General features: G+C 33.7%; 2 protein-coding genes and 6 non-coding genes across 8 annotated transcripts; 7 read left to right on the top strand and 1 right to left on the bottom strand.

Moving 5' to 3' along the window:
• Positions 1 to 7,955: 7,955 nt before the first annotated feature.
• Positions 7,956 to 13,762, bottom strand: LOC147408147 (zinc finger BED domain-containing protein RICESLEEPER 1-like). The gene is made up of 7 exons (XM_086432660.1): positions 11,786 to 13,762; positions 10,573 to 10,735; positions 9,805 to 9,926; positions 9,460 to 9,648; positions 8,983 to 9,051; positions 8,794 to 8,875; positions 7,956 to 8,507 (listed from the first exon to the last, which is right to left on the bottom strand). The coding sequence occupies exons 1-7, from the start codon at positions 13,760 to 13,762 to the stop codon at positions 8,479 to 8,481; spliced, it is 2,631 nt and encodes an 876-aa protein (XP_086288786.1). The 3' UTR covers positions 7,956 to 8,478.
• Positions 13,763 to 15,705: 1,943 nt separating this feature from the next.
• Positions 15,706 to 21,339, top strand: LOC147408142 (uncharacterized). The gene is made up of 2 exons (XM_086432658.1): positions 15,706 to 19,725; positions 20,672 to 21,339. The coding sequence occupies exons 1-2, from the start codon at positions 19,126 to 19,128 to the stop codon at positions 21,200 to 21,202; spliced, it is 1,131 nt and encodes a 376-aa protein (XP_086288784.1). The 5' UTR covers positions 15,706 to 19,125; the 3' UTR covers positions 21,203 to 21,339.
• Positions 15,877 to 15,985, top strand: LOC147408146 (small nucleolar RNA Z107/R87). The gene has a single exon (XR_015177145.1). It is a non-coding gene; the product is annotated as a small nucleolar RNA Z107/R87 (small nucleolar RNA).
• Positions 16,105 to 16,206, top strand: LOC147408145 (small nucleolar RNA R30/Z108). The gene has a single exon (XR_015177140.1). It is a non-coding gene; the product is annotated as a small nucleolar RNA R30/Z108 (small nucleolar RNA).
• Positions 16,589 to 16,688, top strand: LOC147408144 (small nucleolar RNA snoR31). The gene has a single exon (XR_015177144.1). It is a non-coding gene; the product is annotated as a small nucleolar RNA snoR31 (small nucleolar RNA).
• LOC147408143 (small nucleolar RNA snoR31/Z110/Z27) lies at positions 16,735 to 16,838 on the top strand. The gene has a single exon (XR_015177128.1). It is a non-coding gene; the product is annotated as a small nucleolar RNA snoR31/Z110/Z27 (small nucleolar RNA).
• A 5,081-nt stretch (positions 21,340 to 26,420) lies between the features above and the next one.
• Positions 26,421 to 26,520, top strand: LOC147408141 (small nucleolar RNA snoR31). Its single transcript, XR_015177143.1, has one exon. It is a non-coding gene; the product is annotated as a small nucleolar RNA snoR31 (small nucleolar RNA).
• Positions 26,521 to 26,572: 52 nt separating this feature from the next.
• Positions 26,573 to 26,676, top strand: LOC147408140 (small nucleolar RNA snoR31/Z110/Z27). The gene has a single exon (XR_015177129.1). It is a non-coding gene; the product is annotated as a small nucleolar RNA snoR31/Z110/Z27 (small nucleolar RNA).
• The last annotated feature ends 782 nt before the right edge of the window (positions 26,677 to 27,458 follow it).

Here is a 27,458-nt window from a genome sequence, read left to right as displayed (position 1 = left end):
AGGAAGCACGCAGAGCTTTCTCCATTATATGCTCTGGTATAGTGGTATTAGTGGAGAGTAAAAGACAAAGTTGTGTTTAAACTAGTCTAGATCATGTAAATCTGAAAGTTCTGTGAATAAACGACTACTGGGCTCCTGATGACCCACGTGGTATCTCTTCCCCCCCCCCCCCCCCCCCCCCCCCCCAACTTACCCACTAACCTCGCCCAGCCGAAAAATCAATGAAGAGAGACTTGAACTTGAGCCCAGAAAGGTAGGCTCGGGCTCAAAAATTTACACCCACTAAACTCAAGTCAGGCTCCTTGTTAACAATTTGGAATATGAAAAAAATTTAAGTTCTATTCGATTTTGGATTGCAAAATTCCTTTCTAATATTCAGCCAAAATTTCAATAAATGAAAAATACGCGGCCTGTGTTTCATGCATGTATTATCCATTTTATTTTAAAATATTGAAAATAAAAAATTCGGTCATATAATAGCGATGTTAAGAGTGACGGTGATGATAAAACTAGTGATGCTAATGGTGATGGTAGTAATGATGGTGGTGATAATGAGGTTATTGTTCCATTGATTTTTAAAAGAAGATCAAAGTTAAGGGATAAATCATCAATTTGGAAAATTAAATGTAGAGGGTCGTGTTGTTATTTTTTTTAAGATATAAAATGAATATTTATCACATAAAAATGTGGATTCTTCCAAAATTTTGAAGTATCGCCACTTCAAAGTCGACTCGTGTTACATGTCATAACTTACAAGTTTACACTGCAACATACAATAAGTTATAGGAGTGTTTTCTTCAATTGAGTTTTATAAAATATAAAAAATCGTAAAAGTCTTTCCATTCTTAAAAATCGTGTTTTATTTTTTTCAAACTTAAAATTCATGAATTATTCAAAATAGTTCAATATTCTAGAGAATGATACTTTAATTGAAAAAAAAAAATTCGTGAATTTTTCAATAATTAAACGAGAGATTGCCAACAAGGGTTAGGTTAAGGCTTAACAATGCTCAGTTTAACTGGACATTGACTTGTTAAAATACTTTATAAATGTGTATAATATACAATTAAATATATAATTTTGTTAAAAAATATAATTACAACAGGGGAATGTTAATGTTCAATACTTCATGGGAATGTTAGCATTGTCTAATAATTTTTTTTCCATTAATACCCTCCTCATTTTTTCTTTTACTGAAAAAATAATAGTGTATTAGTTTTTTATACAATAAATGTTTGTTTAAATAATAAATGCCATGAGAATTTATGTATTATGAATTAAATATCTTGTTGGCAGTAAATGCTTTGACAATCAATGTTAATATAATAAATACATTTATTAATGACACAATAAATATATTTATTATATAAAAGATCAACATGACCTTGTTTTTTTTTATAAAAGACAGAAAAAGGAAGAGTATCATTGAAAGAAAAAAGTGTTAGACAATGATAATATCCCCATGAGGTCTTAAACGTTAGCATTCTCCATTAAAATATATTATAAAATAACAAGTTCACTTTTATCTCTAACAATTTTTTAACTATGTAAAGATTAGACTTCGATTTTGATGAAAAATAATATTATATTAGATGACTCAAAATGATTTTAAAAATTATATAATTTTTTTAATAAAATTCAAAAATTAATCTCACCTATTCCAAATCAGTTAGAATTGGATTAGGGCTTAGTCGAGACGTGATGTAAGGTACAGTGGACCAATTTAGGATCTGGTTAGGATTCAACCAAGCCTAACCCAACCCGCCCTAATCCAAACCTTAAGTAGTCACCTATAAGGAAAATATTAGGTTGGTTGATGATTTCCAATGGATTTAATTTTTATAATCACGGTTTCAAGATCATTAGATGCTGATGAAATAGACTCGAATCTATGGAGTTATGAAGTTAACAAACACCGGGAAGTATAAGATTGTCTCTCTTTTTTCTGGTAGACGTTGAGGCCGGCTGCCAGGTGTATGGCCAGTTCTCGGTTTGGCAAAATAAAAGAAGTTGGAATGTGCAGCTGAGCCGGACAAAAGTACTCCAGCTAGACATTCAACATTTGCCACCTATACATGGGGTGCCAATTTGATGCCATTGAAAGAAACGCCAAACACGGTTTCAAACGGGATGACTTGAACTAGGATTTTGTATTATTTGATTAAAATAATTAATTTTTTCAGAATTTAAATATTTCTTATTTAAATAAAATATGATTTTATGGCTAAACATCTTCTAAGTTTATAAAATATTTTAAAATTATTTTCTTAAGAATAATTAATTTTAAACCTGATTAAAAGATTTATCTCATCCGAGATAACTCGGTCTCGTCCGTGAATTGAGATTTCAAAACCATGGAATCATCTTGAAGAGTGCAGTTGTGGTAATTAGTTTCAAGAGTTTTTCTCATCTTAGTAGAAATCCAACACCAAGAAACAAAAGAGAAAAAAAAAAAAAAAACATAAAAAATTAAAGTGGATAATAAAATGATATTAACAATAACGTGCCGCACATCAAATATAATTACCATATAATTTCATTCTCGTGTAACAAGCAGATATGGAATTTTTATGACTAATGATAATCTAACGCTCTTTTTTCAGACACCTCCTATATGCTCCTTTACTTGGTAGTTACAGACCCATAAATCTCTTTTGTGTATCCTGAAGCAAATGATCTACGATTCTGTGATGGTGGCATACAAGGAGAGTCTTAAAAAAGAGCGTTAGATTATCACGACTCAAATCTTGTAGAGGTATCAAGCATTCATATCCTTTCTTTTAGATCTTTTTCTTCGAAAAATATGTTCTTATAAATTATTTTTATAATTAAAATTATAAAATCAAATACATTTGATTAAGATCTATAAACTAAAATAATAATGATTTGGTCATCTCAAATGAGTCCATGTAATGGACTATTCATATTGTATCGTCCTGCTTTGTTCCTCAAGTTGTCTCTGTCTGAGGCAAGTTTTAAAAGTAGGTGAACAAACAATGAATTTTGAGTCAAGGTCGAGCATAACAGACACAAAGAATTTCATTTTTACGAAACTTTGTACAAAATTATTATCCATAAAATATTTGTATCAATCATAAATAAATTAAAATTAGATTCGAAAAAAATATGTTACTGTAAACTAAATTTGCCTTAGCTCACCCTTCTGTTAATCTAAAATCCATCCAAGTTTTAATTATTAGATAGGCACTTGGCACACGATCAATTTGTTAGACTCGCCAATTGGATGGGTAGTAGGGGCGAATTTACAGTGGGGCCACTTGCCCCCACAAGAATTTTCAAAGTGGGTAGATTAAGGAGCTATTACGATATATATATATATTAGGGGTGCAACTTGGTTCGGGTTAAAGTAAAATTAGAATCGAATCAATCTTGATCGGTTCCATTATATAAGAATCAAACCCGAACTGAATTATTTTAGAACCAAATCAATTCAAACTGACCTTATTTCGATTTGGTTCGGTTCGGTTCCATGGGTTGCCAAGGAAGAGTTAAAATTCCCTCATCTCTCCCACTGTTAGGTTGTTTTACAGCTTGAGAGAGAGAGAAAGAGAGAGAGAGAGAGAGAGAGGGAGAGAGGGATGCACCGTCGCAGCCGCAGAGAGAGAGAGAGAGACGCATCATCGCAGGACACCGTCCCAGGTCTCACTGTTGTTGCCTCTGCCGCTGTCGCATCTGCATCGCACCGTCACAGACGCAGAGAGAGAGAGATGAGACGTTGGCTGCCGGTCGCAGCCGTAGGTCGCATAGACGAGAGGTTAGAGACGAGAGAGAGAGACGGGTTGGGTTGGGTAGTTTTATTTAAAAAGTAAAAAAAATCAAATTAAAAATTAAAATATAAATTTAATATTTTATTTTATATTAATATTGGTTCGGTTTCGATTTGGTTCAGGTTTTTGTATTATTTGAACAAAGAACCGAACCAAAGTTATCGATTCTTTATTTTATAAATCCGAAACCGAACCAATATCCATCTAAACCGAACCAAACCAATCCAAATTCTACGGTTCGATTCGGTTCTCAGTTTGAACCGAATTAAGTTGCACCCCTAATATATATATATTAGCGGCAGATAAAAACATTATTCATTGTTGTTCCCACAAAAAAATTTTATAGTCTAAGTTGCCCCCACATGGGCAAAATCCTGGCTCCGCCCCTATGGATCCTATGATCGAATCGTTCATACCAATTTGTTGGACAATCATGTTGATTTGGTCAACGGTTAGGGAAAATGATATTATTTAAAGAAAAGAAGAAATAATAATAATAATAATTCCTGTTATTTGTATGAAAATTAAAATTTTCAATTTCTTGAAAACAAAAATTTGAAAAATTCGGTGGGGATGAAACGTAACAAACCACGGCCATGAAACATTCTTCTAGCAAAGACAAACAGCATTTAAAGGTTTTTTAAGACTTGTTATCCCCAATAGAAGGCTTGATGTTACCTTCAGAACTTCCTTCTTCACATAATGAGAAAAATATATCCATTCAATCATATAAAGTTCAACCACTAGTTATGTGGGCCCACAACATGGAAAAAACAATATAGTGTAGTTAATGCAGACTAGACTAGAGTGAGTGAGAAAAAAAAAAAACATCTAAACTTAAACTTCAGATTATGACACGTGTCACATGTATTTCGTACCTCATCGACTCCTTACTCCTTAGTGTTACTTGTCTAAGGTTTTGTTTGGCCTAAAAGGACTATACATGATAGATTCAAGGTCATTATATTCTTCCAATCTCGATATTTCGGAGTATTTAAACATTAGATTATAAAACGAGAGATTGCCAATCAATTTTATGAAGGGTGAATCTCAATTTCGTATGTTGAATATGATAAAATTATGAGTCTGCTACACCATTCATTTTAATTTCCAAAACATGTTACAAGTGAATTTGCGTCGAACTCATTGATATATATCAGCAAACTTACTGTTAAAAATATCAAGGATATTTGACTTTAACATTAACTACAATCTCGGTGACTTAATTGTAAAAGTCACTTCAGAATTACTTACGATCTCGCTGCTAATTTATCAACGAGTTCGCTAATCATAAAAGTGATGAACTTGTTGGAAAACATGTTTAGAGAATTAAAATGAATAATGTATCAGAACCAGAATTTGAACATGAGTTGCACACTTTTTGTTGAAAACATTGGACAATCCAGCAATTTTAGAAAACATTGAAAATCCAAGGTTTTTAGTGGGATTTGATAATAATAAAAAAAAAAAAAATACTAGTTAAACAAAAGAAAAAAAAAAACTAATTTTTCTATAATAAAACGACAGCAAAATCCGGCCCAACTCTTGTAAATCTGAAGAATTTTGTTACTATTATTATTTGAGTGGCCCTAGCTAGCCAGCCCAAAGGACCAGTGACCATGGTCCATGTTTAAATATTAAATTAAGATAGAGATTAGACTAAGTATGTTTTAAAATTTTAAAAAGGTGGGGTTCGGTTGATTTCTGAATCAGCATTTAGGTTCTGCAAGTTTAGTGAGTTAGCCAATGGGGTTGCCTAGCCTAGGCAACTTGGCAAGTTGACCTGTGAAGGGTATGTGGAGCCATCATCCTACCCCTTGGTTTTGGGTCGCAACGGACCATGGCTCATGGGCCAGGTCTCGGGTTTCAACACAACGTGAAAAAAGCCTATATTTGACAGCCCAAGACCATTGAATTTCATAAAATTTGACCGGCCAAGACATCAAAATTTTCATTGTCAAATTATTTTTTTCGATGGACCGAAACCGTTAAATTAATACAGGATGGGAGAAATTTGATGGCTCTAAGCCGTCGAATTGTGGATCATCAAAAATTTCACTGGCCGTAGGCCGTCAAAATTAGCTTTCTAAAATTTGTGGGCTTTGGCCTGTCGAATTTTCTTGTCAAAATTTTCAGTTTTCACATAATGCAAAATATGTAGCATGGCATAGTGATGCTCGAAAGAAGGCCTATGATCAATGTATGCTATTTGCAAATGATACAGCACTGGCACGAATGCAACTAACTGTAGATATTGTGACACATCTTTAGCCCATTTACCTCAAACAGACTAGATATTGCTTAGGGCATAGTTTGGGTTGCACCATTAAACCCATTGTTCAACTCAATTAGGCTCAATTGGATGAAAGAAGAAAATTTTAGTGTCCAACGAGTGTCAGCCAGTGCCACACCTTAGAAAGTGGAGGTCTTGAGTTCGCATCGCTCCTTATTGACCACCCTCAAAGATTTATCCTATAAATTATCTGGTGCGTGTGGGTGGAGTGGAGTGTTGGGAGGGGGGCTTTTGAATGTACCCGAGGATTAATTGGTTCCTCTAAGATGCCCGGATGCCTTGGTTAGAAAAATGGAGTTGAAGGAGTATATCAGATAGGCCTTGGAGTTTCTTGAGCAAAAGAGTTGTAGTGTTTAATCAAAATTATGTATTAATTAATGTTTGATTGATTACAATCCCATTTTAAAAGTCATGAATATTTAGCAATCACGAGCACTTAATCTCGTTGTTGTAGCAATACATGTGGATGCAACTGATAATAGAAATTGAGGATGAAGAAGAAAAAGCAGCGGAAGCTAATGAAAAATAGTACTATTTTAGTAAAATAACGAAGAAGAAAAGAAAAAAAGGGGATGGCATTGTAATTTTTTTTTTTTGTATTTTGATTACAATCATACATATAAAGTGCAATGGGGGATTTTCAAAGTGATGAAGTGCAATTGATACTAGGTGATTTGCAACTAGACGACAATGTTACTAGACCCATTTAATAATTGGATCAGGCTAGATCCGATTCATGTTTTCTATAATGGTGTTCTATAAATATTAGAAGTGTATCCATAAAAATTTAAGAAAATGTATTTGAAGTAGGGCTGTCAACGGATACATATCCGATCGGATAATGCAATATCCGAATCCGAATCCGAAACTTTTTAACGATATCCGAATTCGAATCCGAATCCGATCGGATATCACTAATGAATATTCGAATTCGTATCCGAATAAATTATCGGATATCCGATATTATCCGATTCGAATCCGAAATTTAATATTCGAAAATTATCCGAAATGAATATCCGAAATTATCCGAAACTTGTTTACCATCCGAAATTATCCGAAACTTATATCCGAAATTATCCGAAACTTGTTTAATATCCGAAATTTATCCGAAAATATCCGAAACTTATATCCGAAATTATCCGAAACTTGTTTACTATCCGAAACTTATCCGAAATTATGAATTGGATGTAGAAAGAAAATTTCTACACCCTTCACCATATTTTACTCCATATTTTACTCGAAAATAACAGGATGTCCTGTTTAAAAAGCTCAAAACCATCGCTGTTACACCAATCAGTCACTTGAGAGCTAAAACCTTTATCCATACTACTGTACATATCACAATCTAGAGGACTGTCAACAAAATTGACACAACACAACATGATCATAAAATAAAATATTATACCACATCGTGTTCACAAGTGCACACCATTTCCATTGCCATTACCATTAACACACACACCGTTTAATAACCCATAGGTGAGCTTATTTGCCATTCCCATTTTGGTACATTTTTACAGTTGCTAGTCCATTACTCATGCTGATCTTTGTCGTAGCCTTGTGCTTAGAGCTTCTTGTTTTCTTGGAGAAATGCATGCTAATTTCGTAGCTTTCTTCTTAGCCTTCGCTTCTACAACTGCCACAGGATCCAAGAACTCCCCAGCATGATAGGTTGAAGCCCAAAGCTGTAACTTCTAACCCCATCAAAAATGGTTTAGAAATTATTGAAAATTTGTAAACCACTTTTGATGGACAACTTTGGCTATATATATAAACTGCAAAGGAATGATTATCTCATTATCCAAATGGTAGTCGAATACTCCCTAAACTACATTAATAGGAAAATTATGAGTATTTTTATCAAGAAGGAAAAATTGAACATCTTTGTAATCTAATTTATATTGGACAGTGATAGGCTACATAACAACATTCAAAAAGGGAAAAAAAAAGAAAAGAAAGAAGAAGAAATAATTGAAGGGTTACAGTCAACACTAGTGGGCAATGAATCTAAATCCATAATAGTACATGTAAAACAAAGTCTGAACTTGAGAACCCTACCTTCTGAACCTGAGAGAATCCTAAAACCATGCAATTATGTAGTGTCAAACCCTAAAAAAACAAAAAACTGAATGATGAGAAACCTTCCTTGTAAAATGGGTGTAGGTTAATATGTTGACCATGTAGTGTATATACAAACACCATGCTAAAGCTTGAAAGGATGTCGACTTACATGAGGGAAAGATACAGAAACCACTGAAGCAACAGATCCAACTCCCTTTCAAGAGTGTGAAGTGTGTGTGAACAAGGCCTGGTAATGGGCGAGTCTTCTTCCATATAGTTTTCCCCACCATCGTTACCTCCTTGGTTTTGAAAGGACAGGTGGAAAATCTTCATCTTTCAATTGAGAATTCCTCCGGGCTGCCGATCTGGAAAAATAATCGAATTCACCTGTTAATATAATAATACATTAACAGTATGACAAGTGTTTACAGTGAAACTTGGTGGGTGAGCAGAGGATTTTCCTTTTCATCCAGAAAGCTCCTCATCATATGCCGGTACTTTAAGCTTCTGTTATTGTGTTTTAGATTTAATTTACATATTTGAGCTAAAAAGATAAGCAAAGAAAGAATAAAGAACACCATCCACCACTCCAAATTCAAATTGTGAAAAAAATATTTGGCAATATTCCACAGGAAGAGAGGATGGAATTACCAGCAATGCAGACAAGGTAGACTTGCTGCATCCACTTGTACCACATAAAAGCACAGTCACAGATTCTTTCCTTTCTTTTATTCTAAAACAAGAAGAAAACATTTCAGAGGAAAAGAACAAGACATATAAAGCATAAAAGGAATTGGAAATTGAATTATGAATACTAACACAATTGTAAAGTAATCTTACAAAGTATAGAAGAACGCAGGTTGAACAAGATATGACATATAATATAAGGCAACACAGTGTGCCCAAAGCCTGCAACAGTAATATAAAATATTGGAAATTGAATTATGAATACTAACACACCCATAGTTCAATATAAAATGAGTTGGACTCGGAACATATTTAGTAGCAACTATGTGGATACGAGGAAAAAAATCTGTGGCATTTTAACTAAAGCTTTCTAATATGAGAAGAAACATAGAAATGCATAAACGCTTGTGCATACAACTTCAAAAACTAATCAAAATTATTATTCGGGAAAGCAGGGAGTTATATTTCTTAATTTACTGAGCTTTATTTACAAGGAATGAATAGTTTGGTTTGGAACCTTTGGCCTTACCCGAAAAGAAAGTCTGCAGAATTACTCTTAGAGAGAGAAAAAAAAGTGCCACAATGAACAAAACTTACTTTGGACAGAAAAAGGAAAAATTAGTTTCTTACTTTTCCTTTCTCAGTAGCATTTGAGACTGTTGGTTCAGTCTCATCTTGAGGAAGCAAGGGAACTTGCTCGGGTGTCGCATCCTTTGGTGGGCCCTTGATTGGAAGATTTTTGTCTTCAATGTCAAAGGTACCTTCTGGAGGAGGCGCAAGCATCTGAAAAACATATGTGTACAGAATAATCGCACCAACCTGACATTCATAAACAGAGAATGGTGAAGCTCTAAATGAAAGATAGAGATGCGCGTGCACGACATAAAGCAGTTATTATTTCAAGCACGAGCTAAATTGCAAATTGAGTGAGAATGCATGAGTTGCTCTTATCACATGAAACTATTTGGGACCTACCCATTGGCCAAATGAGATATATGCAGTCCCATCTTCGCTACATTTCTCTGAGTCACCAAAAGGGTTGGATTTGTCTCGACATAAAGCTGCAATCAGGACAAGTGGCACATTCCCAATGTTGCCTGTATTCAAAGTTAAACAAGAGATCCATTCAAAAAATTTAAATAAAAAAAAACATTTGAATGGTTACTGGCAAATACCAATAAAGCACCGACAAAGAGGTCAAAATTAAGAATGGTCTGCAATTTTCTGCTTGAACTTGCCACAACAGAAAATTTTTTAAAGCAGAATATATCACATTCAGAACAGATGCCACTGCCTATAATGAACAGAAGATAAGCATGGGTACTACTACTAAGCTGGGAGAGGTGAAACACAAATCTCTGTTTCAACATAATGGGAGAAAACAACCTGTACCCAATTATAGAAGTCTAAATCATAAAATATATCTTGAGACACAAATTTCAACTTTCCCACATCTGCATTTAAAATCAATCTACAACATAGGATAGTTGAGGTGGTTTAAAAAGACAGTAGTGAGGGATGGGAATAAACTCTTTTACTTAGAACTAATCCCTCTAGCAAAGCCAAGAAGTTAAAAAATATACATATACCATCTGACATGCCATGCATTCTGCTGTTAATATGCAAAGAATATCACCACACACAAGTTCTTGAGGCAAAACATCCATATATTTTCTCAGAAACAAAAAATTTAAAAAACAGAGATTGCTAAGATGGTTTCCTAAACAAAATGAAGTAACTTACCAATTCCAATGTGTACGATAGTAAACTTGAAGTATGGATATGGTGGTCGAACGATAGATGCGACAACTAAACCAATTATTGAACCTGATATGGTAGCCAGAATTACATTGAACGGAATAAACCACCTGTAGATGTAATAACAAGTCACATGCTTGCATTTACCCTTTAAATATTAGCACATTAAAAAGTAACATCAAGGAAAATACATGATTAACTTATGACTCACTTTGAATGAAAAAATAACACCATCTTGTTCCTGTTAAAGTATTACAATTTTGGCTAGTTTACAGCAGTAAAGTAAGATCCACTAAATGGAACTTCAAATCCAAAAACACAATTTTGCTCACTTCATATCAAATTTACAGAATTTTACCATGCATCTGCAATCAGTCCTAGATCAGTTAAACAGGGTATAAACCAGCCAATATTCAAAAAGATGCAAAAACCCACATTCATAAAATTAAGCAAAGGAAAAGAAATCTAACACGATTGAAGTCAAGGTGGGAATGCTCATAGAAGTCAGGTTTCTAACACAATTGAATCATCTAGTTCCTCCAAAATGATTTCCTTAGATTCCTTCAGCACTCCTAACACAATTGAAAATTACATAAGCTAGAGAGATTGAGCATAACATATAAATAATTTTTATGTAGAAAAATCAGAAGTACAACACTCATTACCCATTTAGGATTGACTCTTGCATCCTTACCATCCGTATCATAAAGATAAATATGCTTCACATCAATTAATGGAACACAATGAAGGCCTAAGATCCCTATATATCCATACAAGTGATTCTTCATATTTTCACCTCAAAAACCACAGAGATCTGTACATCAAGTTTTCACCTCAAAAACCAACTACAGAACTCAACTTTCAACAATTTTCAACTAGAAGCATACATATGAAACTCATATAGAAAAGTAAACAACAATTAGTCAACTACCATCAAAAGTATGTTGTTTAAATATTACAACCATATTGAAACATCTTTAAATTAAAAAACATATAATGTTCAAACTTAAAAAATACTAAAACCAAAAGTTCATATGGATCCATATTGATGCGAACTCAATCAACCAAATTGATAACATCTGCACAAAAAAAAAAAAAAAATAGTAGTAAGGATATGCACAATAAAATATAAATTTAATAAAATATAACAATTGTATTATTTACCCTTAAGGGATGGCAACCAATCTTTTACACAAACCAAGGCATCCACAACTTCAGGACTCAACGAAGAACGGGATTCAGTGATTATTCTACCACCACTACTGAATGCTGATTCCGATGCTACAGTAGATACTGGAACCGCCAAGATATCACGAGCCATCCTTGCAAGTGTAGGAAACTTCGGACCATTACTTTTCCACCACAGTAATATATCAAAGCTCTTTTCATCTTCACCCAGTGGAAATAAACCTTCATCTAAGTATTTATCCAACTCTGTCTTCTGAACTTGGTGCAAATTTTGAGAACGTTTTTGAATAAATTTCTTGAATTCTTCTTGCATCCTTGAGTTCCCAGTACTAGAACTTCCATCACCAACTGTACCCAAACCACCTCCAATCGAACCACTGGCTAAATCAGTACAAGAATCATCTGCAATGACATACTTGGAGTATAATTCATTCATAGATTTCTTAACTTTATTGATGTGCATGTCTGCATCTTCCCCGTAAATTCTAGAAAACACAAATTCAATGAACTCCATTTTACAACATGGATCAAGAACGACACCAATGCTCATCAACAAGTTACTAGAACTCCAATATTTGTCAAAATTTTCAATCATTTTGAATGCCATTTGACGCACATAATCATGCTCAGAGACAAGCCACTGAATTATGTTGTCATAAATATCACACACACCTTTAAAATATAAATTAGCCGTTGGATATTTGACTCCTGAGAAGTGAAGAGTAGTATCATAAAATACTCTCAAACAGTCACAAATAACTCTCCCTACTTCCCATTCTTCTGAAGATGGTAAACATTTGTAATCAGGAGCCAACTCTGCTAATCGTTCATATGCTGAATGTACGGCCAAAGCACTATCAAGCATCAAATAGGTAGAATTCCATCTGTTTGGCACATCCCTAGACACCCCTTTTCCAGTCAACTTAGTATGGGCCAATGCACTTGCAAATTTTTGACCTCTAGATGCAGAAGATTTTACAAACTTTACACTTTCTCGAATCTTATTCAAAATTCCATCGATCTCTTTTAACCCATCTTGAACAATTAAATTTAGAATGTGAGCACTACATCTTATATGAAACAAGTCACCATCAAGTGCTAACATCCCTTTAGAGCATAACCAATGTTTGAGATCTCTTGCCATTACATCATTATTATATGCATTATCGACTGTGATTGAAAATATCTTTTTATCAAGATTCCAATCTAACACTTTTGATTTGATAAATCCACTCAAAGCTTCCCCAGAATGTGAACCTTGAATTAATTCAAAAGATATAATTTTCTTATTCAATTTCCAATCATTGTCTATGTAATGGCAAGTCAAGCAAGAATAATTGAGTTCTTGATGATCAGATGTCCATAAATCTGTAGTAAGACTACATCGAGAAGGTAGTTGATCAAGCAAGTCTTGTAATCCAATTTTCATCTCGTTATAAACTTTCATTAAATCGGCCCGTCTTGTATTTCTGGAATAGAACTTAACCATGGGATTAACGCCATTGACGAATAACTGAAAATACTCGTGCTCACCCATACTGAAGGGGTAATCATGCTTCGCAATCATCTTCGCAAAATCCATTCTACTTTTTTCAGGATCATACTTCCAATTTATCAATTTTGAGGGTTCTTTACTAGATTTTGTCACAGACAACAATTGATGTTTGACATCTTTATTTGATTTTCTCATACATGTCTTTATATGATTCATCAAATGTGAAGTTCCTTTTGAACTAGAACCGTCAAATCCCCTCTTACAATGTATACAAACTGCTTGAATGCTCCTATCCCCCAATTTCTTTTCATCAAATTCTAACCATACTTTTGACCTCCTTTTCCGACTTTTAGTTTCTAAAGATGTTTCATCTATACTATCGGTTAATGGAACCATATTATTTGTCTGCTCATCATCATTACAATTATCACCAATTACAGGAGAAGGGGCAGATGCAACACTAGGAGTTGTATTACCTAATGGATCAGACATTTTCTTTATAACCTACAAAATACCAACAACATGTATATCCTACTTAGCTATTTGGATTACTAATTGAATCATCAAACAAAAGATAATAATATTCAACAAAAACATAATAAAAAAGTTCTAAACATGAAGAATTGAAACTTCGATCCCCTCTTAACTCGGAAGTCTAACAAAACACAAAAGATCTAAAACTACTAATTAATAAAATGGTAGTGAACCTATTTCTATAGAGTTGACATCAAGGCTCATGAAAAAAATAGAAAAAATGAAATTCAACTATCAATTAGAGCATGTTTTTATGGATCATCAATTAGACGAAAAACATATATTTCATAAAGTATGAAACCTACTCTAATTGATAGTTGGATTTCATATATTTTATGGATCATGTAATAAATTCCAAAGGTAAGATATATATGGATCATATATATTAGGCAATCCATAAAATATATGGATCATCATTTGTATGACATACTTAATGAAATATATGGATCAGACATTTTGTAGCCTTGTAGGTCATATATTCTATGGATCATCAATTAGACGAAAAACAAAATCAGAAAGTATGAAATTTGAAGAAATTAAACTTCTTGGAATTTATTGAAGAAATACATTTTTCTTACCTTTGGAAGTCAAACGGAACTTCGATTGGATCTTGATTGAATATTTATTAATTTAAGTCGGGCCTTAAATGGCTAAATCCCTTTTGGTTTCCCCTCTCTATGGTTCAGTCAAATACGAGAACAGTAGAGCTGAAATTCTACCAAAAAACAAAAAACAAAAAAACAAACAAACATAAGCACATAAATCAGAGACAAATAAATCAATTTGATGAGGAAACAGCTATTGATTTCAATAACCATTGGAAAATTTCTCATCAATCTTTTTTTTTTTTTTTTTCTCATCAAGCTATTGATTTCAATAACCATTGATTTCAGTGATTTCTTAAGAATGAGTACAAAAGCTGCCATGGAAGCAACTTTCCAAGATCTGCAAGAGGGAGAGGGAGAATGAGTACCAGCCAAGAGTTCTAACCGGCGATGTCGTTAAGAGCTTTCAGAGAGGGAGAGAAAGATTCCGATGCCGATGCCAGTGAGGCCGTGACAGTGAGGAGCTGAGATCGTGAGGAGGAGCCGAAGAGGTGAGATCGTAAGGAGATGAGGGGTTGACCGCTGAGATAGATTCTAATGGTGAGGTCGTGACCGCGAGGGGTTGTCGACTTGTCGCCTGTCGGGCTGAGCCACTGAGAGAGATTCCAATGGTGAGGTGAGTGGCAGACTGCGAGGGATTGAGTTGAGATCGTTGAATGGTTGAAGTCTTGAAGACGATGAAGCTTGAATGGCGATGGCTGATGGCAATGGCGATGGGCGATGGGCGATGGCAATGGCGATGGCCGATGGCTGAGCCGCTGAATGAGTTCGAGAGTTACTGTGTTAGGCTTCGACTGTTCGACAGAAGTTCTACAGTCTAAACCCTAAACGAAAAAAAAAATCATTATTTAAAAAATAAAATAACATTTATTCATTTCGGATCGGATATTATCGAATTCGAATTCATCGTATCCGAAACCGTATCCGAAACTCTATCGGATATTTAAAACTATCCGAATCCGAATCCGAAATCCGAAATTTTCGGATAATATCCGATTTTTCGGATACGGATTCGGATTCGGATTCGGATTTTGGCTATCCATTGACACCCCTAATTTGAAGTTAGACCTGGTCCAACACATATATTATAAAACTGAATACTTGCGGATCGGGCTGGACCGGGCTAAGACACGGATGTTTTTATTTTATTTTCCAGACCCCGTTATTAAATGGGCTGGATTCCGTTCGAACCATTTATGAACTGACCTAAGCCCGGCCCATTGATAGCTCTTGCTCAGATCCTAGGGTTCCAAGCGATAGCCAAAAGTCACCAAATCGTAAACCCTAAACAAAACCTTATAAATATGAAGTCTTCCGCTATTCTTTTGGCAGGCCAAAGTGGCATTGGGGTTCATTAGGGTTAGGGTTTTTCCCCCTGATAACAGTTTCTCTTGGTTTTCTTTGTTTTCCTTTAGATCAATGTTTGATTTTATGTCTAGGGTTTGTGATTTTAGAAACGATTGGGAAGATCGCGATGACGACTCCAAAAATTCAAGCTCAACAGACCGGAATGCAGGTTTTCTCTCTTTCACGAGAAGAAACTTGCGTGTCGACAACCCCGCTGAACTGAGCGATCTCCCTAATAACTTATTTGTTCTTCGATGTTTGATATTTTAGGGGTTTCTTTTTGGTGCCGAATTTCGTTTTCAGATCTGGTTTGTTTGTTTTTGTTTTTTTTGTGGAGAGAAGGAAATTAAAGATTGCGATGAGGATAAAAAGCTCCCTCTTCTGAAATAGAAGTTTGAGGACAATCGCTGGCAGAATCGAACCTAATAATCAAACGCCACCACTGAGTAATCTGTTTTCACTCCTTCTCAAGAATTTCTCCCCTTTCATTCTTCATTTTATTTGTCAAAAAATAGTTTTTTACTAATATGCGCCAGATTCACGGCGCATATTAGCACTTTATATGAACGATAAAGCTGAAGTAAGATTACAATAATTTTGGATCTATTGATTTCTCCGATCTTGATATTCTTTTTTTAATTTTGTTCATCCTAGGTCATTTTTTTTTGTTAATGTACTATGGATTTAATGGCTCATTTAAGCATATTTACATGAATCGACTTCTATTGATTTCTCCTATCTAGATTTTATTTTTCATAGTTTTATTTAACATCAATCAGTTTTTTCTAATGTACGCCGTATTTAATGGCTATATGTTAGCTTGATTACGTGGAAGATGAGGATGAAGCAAGAATACAATAATCCAACACTTGATCTGAAGTTTTGGTTTCTCCAAAAACTTGATGCCTAAAAAGCTTTGCTTCTGAATCTTTGTATTTTTTTAATGTTTTTAATTTGTTAGATTTATAAATGTTTAAAGTCATCAAGTGATGAGATCTGAAAATAAATCTTAGGACACCTTCCTACACAGTTATTGTATAAATAGCTGTGGATGAGAAAGACATTTCTACTCTGATGATGATGATGATATCTTAATTTCTGTAAAGTGGGGATCACTAACGTGCGCTGGGGTGAGGATGTCTATGGGAGGGAGAGGGATAGAGAGAAAGAGGGGAAATTAGGTTCTTGAAGCGGCAAATATGTGGAGACGAAAGCTGAAAAATCCTCTTTTGAGAGGAGATTGTGATGGTAAATAGTTTTCAATCTGAATGGAGTAGTGCTGCTCGACCCTTACTTCCACTCTTTCTGTCTTCACCTCTCTCCTTTAGCTCTATTGCTCTCCTTCTGTTTCGTGATGGTTCTTTCTCTTTTTCTGAAGGATGATTCGTCTTTCTTGTGAAATATATCTTGTTCTGCTACGAGTATTCGAATGTTGTTTGCTTGAAAGCATTTCACCCCGGTTTTAGTCTGAATGGTATTTGTTTGAAGATAATAATCAAAGTACAGGATTCCCAAATTGCGAGATAATAGAATATGAAATAAATTTGACAGAATATCTCAACATTTGTATCTATTTCTTCGGGTAAACATTTGTATCTCTTTTTAATTAATATATATCACTTATTAAGAACTCATCCAACGGGGATATCCATAGCCATAGTTGCAAGGCATTCCATTTTTTTTTTAGTGATATTGGATATTTGAGAGTCCACAAATTCAACTCTCTTTAAATATCTTAATGATAATTTCTCACATAATTTGATAATGACCATGAAAAAATACATGATCCCCACGTAGGAGATAAATCTCATTAAAGGGCTGGGGTCATGTGAGTTATATATATCCTGAACAAACCATACTTCAAGAATTTAACTTAGAAATCTTACTAAGGGTAGTTAACTTGGGCTAATTGAATGCAATCCAATTTAATATAATATCAAGCTCGGGTTAATGAGTTTAGGCCCGATGGTTGGTTGAGTTGAGCTCGGGTTGAGGGTTCGGTTACTTGAGTTGAGCCTGTGTTTACCTTCCCACCCGCCCAAGTTGCAGCCCTAATCATTTGTACATTTCTAATGTGTGATAGCTACTAGCACATTCTATAATGTACTCTAAAACTTAAATTTCCTTGCTAATATATTGGTACAATACAATAATCTATGAAAAATAATTATGTATTGTCAAGAAGCATTATGTAATTTTGGTGCATGTGGAAGGTCGCAACTTGGGTTTGTTAGATCAAGTTTTGGCAAATCCAAGTCCAATCCGAACATGGTCTGGGGTTGTTAATTAGAGACCAATCGACTTGATTGTATAAGCGGGTTGGGCATATGGACTGCACAATATTGAAATTGGATTTATTCTTTTGATTTTCAAAGAATTACAGTCAACCCTAAGGGCGTATATAGAATAAAAATATCCAATAGATTCCATCCTAATCTACTCAAATCCAATCATAATCTAATAAGATACCTTACATTTTAATATTTATCTCTAATCTAATCAGATCCAGTATAATACTTATCCTAAGCTTCACAAGAGGATGATTTGGTGCAACATAATGCACCTTATTACAATATGTCTAATGGTCAACCTCCATCATATTCATGGCGATTGAAGTTTGATATGAGTTTGAAAAAAAATTTGAATCCACTTCATCTTGTCATATAGGAATCGTCTTTGCCAAATCTATGTTGCTCAAAATCCTTGTTGTTGATGAAGAATCATCGATTCCCAAATGCAGGATATAGAAGAAATTATGCGATTTAAATTCATTTTTCCAATTGTGTAACAAGTGCCTACACAAGAAAAATGAGTACCCAAATGCATAGAAAATGAAGAGCAAATATCTCTACCCAAATGGACCTCGATGATAGATAATGGAAACTATTTTGAAAAAGTAACACTAGACAAGCTGATAATAGATTTCTAAATCCACTAACGAGATCACACAAATGAAAAGTGAACAATTCACCATCAAGTTGATTTCATTTGTCAAAGAATTCCTAGATCAGTGGGCCCAAAGAGTCCAAAAGACAGGAATTCGGTAAAAGTTAACATCTGACGTACTGAATCCTTATCACCTATACGAGTAAAAAGACATGGGCTGGCGTAGGGGTGTCAATCGGTTATAAGCAACTTAGAAACGTGAATCATTTATGCACAACTCAAATTAAAATTAAAATTAAAACGTGGTTAGGAGAGAAATTCTCTCCAACTGCTTATGTCATTTGCGCTACATGTCAACCAGCTATTGTGCTTCCAAAAATCTGCTTTAGCTCTATTAGACTCAACTTGAATGAAAATCTACCTTATTGAGCTTTGTTGAGTAGTGGGGAGTTGATGCCAACGCACTAGCTATCCCAAGTACTTATGGATCAGAGATTGATGGACGCTGCTCAAACAGGTGATATCGATGCTTTTTGTACATTACTTAGGGAAAATCCCACTGTTTTAGAGAATCTTTATACTTTCATTGTTACTCCTTTACACATTGCTGTATTACACGGAAATACCCGATTTGCTATGGCGTTCCTCTGGTTCAAGCCTTCATTTACTAGAAAGCTAAATGAAGATGGATTCAGCCCAATCCACTTAGCTTCAACTAATGGGTATGTAGAAATGGTGAGAAAATTCATAGATATCGACCATGATCTCTGTTTGTTGAAGGGTAGAGAGGGGAGAACTCCTCTTCACTGTGCGACTATGGCAGGAAAAATTAATGTTATAAAAGAATTACTCTCTACTTGCCCAGAATCTCTGATAGTGTTGACAGATGATGATGAGACTGTTCTTCATCTCGCCGTGAAAAACAACCAGTTAGAAGCATTTCAAGTCATATTAGTCTGGTTGAAACATCACTGTAAATTAGAGTTACTAAAACGGAAGGATGAGAAAGGCGATACCATCTTGCACTTAGCAACTTCCGCAAATCAACTCCAGGTACGTTCTAATTTTAATGCCATATATATATAGGGGAGCATTCAAGGAACATATGTGAAAACCATCATTTTTCATAATATGGGTTCAAAGTTTAGACTAAGAGATCATCCTCACAAAAAATCAGCTCAATCTGAAGTTTCTAAATCCATCAAAAATGGTTTACAAGTTATTGATAAAAAATTGACGGTCCACATTCTAAATCATTTTTGATGGAGTTAAAAGGTTCAGATTGGGCTGATTTTTTGTGAAGATTAGTCTTCTCATCATAGAGATCACCCTCACAAAAAAATCAGCTCAATCCTAAACTTCTAAACCGTATTTTGAAAAATAATTTTTTTTACGTATATCCCTTGAACGCTCCATCTATATATATACATATAGGATTAGGATCCGTATACACATAAAGTTATAACGTGTTTTGTCTTATATGGGCAAAAATGTTTGGAATGGGCTGATTTTTTGTGAGGCTGATTTTTATGGTGAGGAGACCATCCTAGCCAAAAATCAGCCTATTAAGAAACTTCTAGCCCCATGTTTACAAGTTGAAAAATTTTAGACTGTCCAATTTTTGTAAATCAGTTTTGATGGGGTTAGAAATTTTGAAATGGGATGATTTTTTGCAAGGATGATCCCCTCACCATAGAGATCAACCTCACAAAAAATCAGCTTATTCCGAACTTTTTAACCATATAAGACAAAAACGTTGTAGCTTTATGTGTCTACGGACCCATATATATATATATATATATATGGGTCAGGTTCAAACGACAACCATTTCAACACACATGTAGACAACGTGTTTTGTCTTATATGGGGAAAAATGTTTGGAATGGGCTGATTTTTTGTGAGGATGATCTCTGTAGTGAGGAGATCATCCTTGCCAAAAATCAGCTCATTATGAACTTCTAGACCGTCCAATTTTTGTTGAAAAATTATAGACCGTCCAATTTTTGTAAATCAATTTTGATGGGGTTACAAGTTTTGGAATGGGATGATTTACAAAAATTGGACGGTCTATAATTTTTCAATTGATGTTCGCAATGCATTACTGGTGGTTTTCGTACTGATTGCAACAGTGACATATCAAGCTGCACTCTACCCTCCAGGTGGTGTTTGGCAAGATACTAAACCACCAACAATTATTAACAATAGCACCAACCCCATTAAAGAACAACACCACTTTGCTGGGCAAGTAATTCTCGACTCATACTTATACACTATCTTCATATATTTAAACTCTATGGGGTTTTTTATATCTGTTTATATAATTGCAGTCCTCACCGTTGGGTTACCTTTCCAGTACTATGTACTATGCTTACTATTTTCAGTGATGTCTACTTATTTAGGGTCTATAATTGTTACCTTGCCAAGAGGAGAAGACAATGTCCTCAAAGTAAAAGTTATTGCTCCCATTTTTCCTGTAATCATTTTCTATGTTTTGTTCACCTTTTACTTGTTTGTAACCCCTATCTACTACTCATCCCACGGTCCTATTGGACTGTCTTAATTAGTATAATTCCCAAGTAGAGATCATGTATTAATTTGCACCTCTCAACTCAACATTAATTTTATCTTTCTTATTTTAAATTATATATGTGTTAGACCTTACATCAATTCAAAGAATTAAGGAGTACGATCGTTTAATTTGGCTGCTTTTCTTTTTCTTTTTCTTCTCTTCTTTCGTGAGGGATTTACTCTTACAGGGCAGACCTTATCTGTTGCAATTTTATTTCAAAAATCCCTTTACTTTATTAAGTTTGTTAATGAACAAACCTTACCTTATGAATTCTAACCTAGAAATCTTATCAAGGGTAGTTAACTTGGGCTTATCCGAACTCAACCTGATTTTATAATATCAAACTCGGGTTGAGCTTGGGTTAGTGAGCTTAGGCCTGATGGTCGGTTGAGTTGAGCTCCAATTGAGGGTTCTGCTACTTTAGTTTAGCCTGTGTTTACCCTCCAACCTGCCCAAGTTGCAGCCCTAATCGTTTGTACATTTCTAACGTGCGATGACTATTTTGGTGCATGTGGCAGGTCTCAACTTGGGTTTGCTAGATCAAGTTTTGGCAAATCCAAGTCCAATCGGAACATGGTCTGAGGTTGTTAATTAGAGACCAATCCATTAGGATTAGGATTGGTATTAGCGGGTTGGGCATATGGAATGTGCACAATATTGAAATTGGATTTATTCTTTTGATTTTCAAAGAGTTACAGTCAACCCAAGGGCTTATATAGAAAAACGAATCCAATAGATTTCATCCTAGTCTACTCAAATCCAATCATAATCTAATAAGATACCTTATATTTTAATATTTATCTCTAATCTAATCAGATCCCTCATAATACTTATCCTAAGCTTCACATGAGGATGATTTGGTGTAACATTATGCGCCTTATTACAATATGTCTAATAGTTACCCTCCATCATATTCATGGCGATTGAGGATCGATACAAGTTTGAAGAAACTTGAATCCACTTCCTTCATCTTGTCATATAGGAATCGTCTTTGCCAAATCTATATTGCCCAAAATCCTTGTTGTTGATGAAGAATCATCGATTCCCAAATGCATGATATAGAAGAAATTATGCGATTTAAATCCATTTTTCCAATTGTATAAGAAGTGTCTAAACAAGAAAATGACTATCCAAATGCATAAAAAATGAGGAGCAAATATCTCTACTCAAATGGACCTTGATGGTGGGTCATGATCGATTTAAATATACAGAAATATATAAGATTTGATTACGAAAATATGACTGGGCTTCTAACAAATAAGTAAAGAGCTTGACCATATAGATTCAGAGGCTCTTTGAGATATAAGTAGCTTGATCTCTAGGGATTCAAAAGCTTTTTTTTTCTCGGAAAAATGAACTTGATTACTATGGATTCTGGGACTCTGGTGGATAAGGATTTGGGATATATACACAAGAATATATATATTTTTTAACACAAAATGGATGATGGGCTTAAGAACATGAAAAAATGACTAGAGCTTGGGCTTGGGTAGGAGATTCAGCTGAAAGGATGTTTGGGCCTTAATTAATGGATGCATGGCTTCGCAAAAGGGTAGGTTTTATGTGTGGAATTACGCCTTGGAAGGAGAATGGATTTGGGTTTGGTAGATTTTAGACTAATGAAGATTGAATGAGCTTTGAAAATCATCCCAACTTATGACGACTGAAGACTGAGCTAACATACATAGGAGTGTATAAAGCACATCTTTTTATGTGTATGTTATTGAAAGCGTCTTGATCTGTTGGTGCTGATCCACTTTAGGGTTTGGAAAAAATCTCTGTTTGAGAGATTTATGGAGTCGCTACCTATTTTTACATTCTAAAAATAAAAAATTGACTCTAAATAGATAAAACAAAATTTTACAAAGATATGATAGATATAGATATCAGGTTACGAGGTTTGAAGGTGTATGCACCAATCTTGCCCAACGCAAATTGGTTTTTAATACCTAGCAAAAACTGGTATCTACATTGCAAAAATTATAATTTCTATTGTTAGTGGGATTACCTTCAGATGCTGTCAACGGTTGATTGCTGGCGGTGTGTTTTGTCAGAGATTGACGGTGAGCGTTTTTATTGAGAATTTCTTTGGTTTGTACCCTCTTTTAGATCTGTTCCGAACTCCAAAATGAGTACTCTTGAATATTTTTTTTAACTAAATCTGAGTATTTTTTGGGTTGGAAATCAAGGCTTAGGGTGTATATATTGAGTTGAGACTTCAGATTAAGCGTTTTATGAAGGTTCTAGGAAGCTTTTGACCTATTTTTTCCTTGAGTTTCTGAATACTTACTAGATTTGGTAGTAAATTTACTTTTTTAAAGAATTTTTTGATTTTGTATTATATTTGGTCTTTTTTAGATAAATTCTAGCTCTAACTTATCTTTAGGTGATTTTAGATAAGATTTCAAGTGTTTTTAGCTTAGATTTAACTTATAGTGAATATAATCTTTCAAATTTTGGAGATTTTCCTTGGCAGTTTTTTATTTAATTATTTGATATTCTTTGAGATCTCTCATGGAGGGTTCTAGTTATATTTGGTGGGCTCCAATTGAATAAATGGGCCGACACTTAAAAATTGGGCCCACAATTTAATTAATTGTATTATTTGTTCAATTTTTTTTAAAATTTAATCTATTACATTTATTAATATTTTTAATTATTGGTTTTATATTTTTGAATTTTAGAGTATGAAAATAATTTTTTGCCCTCAAAGTGGGTTTTTAACTTTGAAAGGTCATTTTTCGACGTTTTAGGATGTTTTAGAATTGATTTTTCGAAAGGAATTAATTAGAAATATTGATTTTATGTCATTTGTGTCTTTTTGGCATGAAATGGGTGCGAACCCCCATGAGGATATTTTGATTTTTTTTTTTTAAATTGACAAAATAGTTTATTTGGTTCTAGATTGTTATTTTTGGTATTCAAAAGGGTTTTTTCTAAGCGTAATATAGTTTCTAAGGATATTTTTGTAATTTGATCAATTTTTTACAATTTTCTCATCAAATTTCTTTTAGTCTTAAAATGATGATTTCTATATTTCAGATCATATTTTTCTAACGAATTATGGTTTCTAATGTTTCTTTGTATAGAATATCCCATCTAATCTTTGAAAACATATCTGATGACAAATAAAAACCTTTAGAACATTCATCCATCGATTTGACAAGTTAATTAATCAAGTGAATACAAAAATAGGGGTGTCTCAAGTTATGAATCAAATCAAACTCGATTCTTCTCAAGAAGAAAAAGAGTTGGATTCCTTAATTGAAACCCTTTTAAAAGTTAAAATCGATGGCTGGGTTTTGAAGTTTATAGCATTAATTTTCATCAACAAAAGTTGAAAATCAAATATGTGTTCAGGTTCTTAGATTAAGAAGAAGAAGATTTAGAAGAGAAACATAGATTAAGAAGAAGAAGAATTTATTGAGATGAGGGGAACACAAATTTATTATTATTACTTGTTTAACAATGACATCAATCAATCTATATATATATATAGATATATTATTAATTTTCAACTTTGGCTACAACTCTAAAATAGAAATATCATAGTTGAACTCTAAAACCTAATTATACACTTACTAAACTCATAATAAAGTAAATATAGAACCTCTAGAAAATAATAATAATTAAAACTATAAAATTGAAATAAATAGCAACTAAATAAAATAAAGATCTTTATAGTATGATTGGTACGCACATGGCAGTGGTAATGGAGATCTTGTTTATCATCATCATCATTATCTTTACCATTATGATGAGTGATGGTGGAGTAGAAGTCATTCCACGTCAAAATTTGGATGGTCATGAATGACCCGATTTTTATATTTAAGTTTTGTATAATTAAGACTATTCTAATATAAAAAAATCTAAAAAATTGCAATCACTACCCCCTTGTCTGTAACGAGGTTGTTTAGTTTCAAAATTACAAAGGTATCCTATGTTACTATAGAATATTCAAGAACCTTTTAATTAATATTTTAAATTACAAATAAATTTTCTTGATGCACGTGCATATGCAGATGTTACCTTATTATAATCGCTTTGCTCTCCGATTTAACCTTCTATTGTTATGAGATCCCTTTATTTAAATGACAGCTAAGCCAAGATGGGAATGTGGAAAAGAGTGGGAAACGCCATTGACCCTTGACCAGTGACCTTGTTTCTTTAGAAGGGTATGGTGGGGAATTTCTCTAGAGTGGGGGCATGATGGGGGAATTCAATGTTATCAATCAATCACTCAACTTTAGTCCAAAAAATCTAATCTCTTGAAGATGGGTATTTATCCAATGAAAAAGAATATGTACTTGATTACAAAGGTATGCCATCATAATGATGACTGTCAACGATAAATAATGACGGGCAAAATCATGGAGGTGTAGTGTGTAAGATTCTCTAGACCTAAAGACATATTATACTTATTTGAAAATGTTACCTCGTCAAATCATTGATCATTGAGATTGAGAAGATCAAATAATTCATCTACATTGATGTTATTAGAACGGTCACAATGAAGTTTGATACTTGTGATTTCTCAAAAACTTTTAGATGTGAAGAATATAGAAATACTCAAATATGTCTTGTGTATCTCATACCCTCGATTGGCAGTTGTACTCCCTTACTTCTATAATGATTTTCTTATTTCTTAAATGAGTCGTGATGAATTTTTTGGTACATGGTTGATGTGGCAGGGGCACCTAATCATAGATCTTTTTCTTCGGAATACACAAGAGAAAGATTCACAATTTTGTGCCCTTACCATATCAGTGGCATATAAAAAATTATGCATTTATCATTAGTCTTCTTAAATATTCTTACTTATACATGCAATCAGTGTGGATTCGACATGAACACTCCAATAAACAAAAAAGATGCTTATGTGGTAGGATTGGATAAGGAACGGGGAGATATTAGGCTTATTTTAATTTAAATATTTGAATAAAAAATTATAAATTTAACCAAGATACCAAAATAAAAGAATAAATATTTGATTTTCTTTTTTTAACTTTTGAACTTTTAGAAGGTCGTTTTTTGTTTTGTTTTTGTTAATGTACTCTGGATTTACTGGCTCATTTTAGCATATTTACATGAACTGACTTCTATTGATTTCTCCTATCTAGATTTTATTTTTCATTGTTTTATTTAGCATAAATCAGTTTTTGCTAATGTACGCTGTATTTAATGACTATATGTAAGCTTGATTACGTGGAAGATGAGGATGAAGCAAGAATACAATAATCCAACACTTGATCTGAAGTTTTGGTTTCTCCAAAAACTTGATGCCTAAAAAGCTTTGCTTCTGAATCTTTGTATTTATTTTTTTAATATTTTTAATTTATTAGATATATATAAAGGTTGAAAGTCATCAAGTGATGAGATCTGAAAATAAATCTTAGGACACCTGCCTACACAGTTATTGTATAAATAGCTGTGGACGAGAAAGACATTTCTACTCTGATGATGATGATATCTTAATTTCTTTAAAGCGGGGATAATAGATTATGAAATAAATTAGATAGAATATCTCAACATTTGCGTCTATTTCTTCGTGTAAACATTTGTATCTCCTTTTAATTAATATATATCACTTATTAAGAACTCCTCCAACGGGGATATCCATAAACATAGTTTCTAGGCATTCCATTTTTTTTTAGTGATATTGGATATTCGACTCCACAAATTCAACTCTCTTTAAATATTTTAATGTTTATTTAATTCTGATCGAATTTGATAATAACCATGAAAATATACATGATCCCCCATGTTGAAGATAAATTTCATTAAAGGGTTCGGATCATGTGAGTAATACATATCCTGTTTAATAAAATTCAAATCTTGAAAAAAAAGAAAGTTCATTTCCGCTCTAAAAGATAAAATACTAATGCTAAGTTCAATGTAAAATACTTGAAAAAGGTAAAAGGTAAGTTCAATGGTGAAAAATTATTTGTTTTCGATATTTTTTTCATTTCTAGGTTCATAGAATTTTGTCCATTACAACAACCCTGTGGCATCCCATAAGGTGGCCTAGGTCAAAAAGCTTTCCTGACCATCTTTTTGAGAGAAGTGTTTATTATTATTATTATTATCAGATCTTACTAAGCGACGATTTGCTCACATGGATCACTATCTTAAGAATTCATCGTGGCAAGCCTTTAACCATGCTGTTGAAGAACCGATTTTTGGCTTCTATTAACCATGCGATTGACTAGTGATGGATTGGAAGTTTATGTGGGATGTACCTACAATA

The sequence above is a fragment of the Akebia trifoliata genome, chromosome 3, assembly GCF_017979445.1.
Source record: "Akebia trifoliata isolate Shusen 1 chromosome 3, ASM1797944v1, whole genome shotgun sequence".
In the NCBI taxonomy this organism is placed as follows: domain Eukaryota; kingdom Viridiplantae; phylum Streptophyta; class Magnoliopsida; order Ranunculales; family Lardizabalaceae; genus Akebia; species Akebia trifoliata.
The sequence above is the reverse complement of the archived record's forward strand: the minus strand, read 5'-3'. Positions and strand labels throughout refer to the sequence as shown.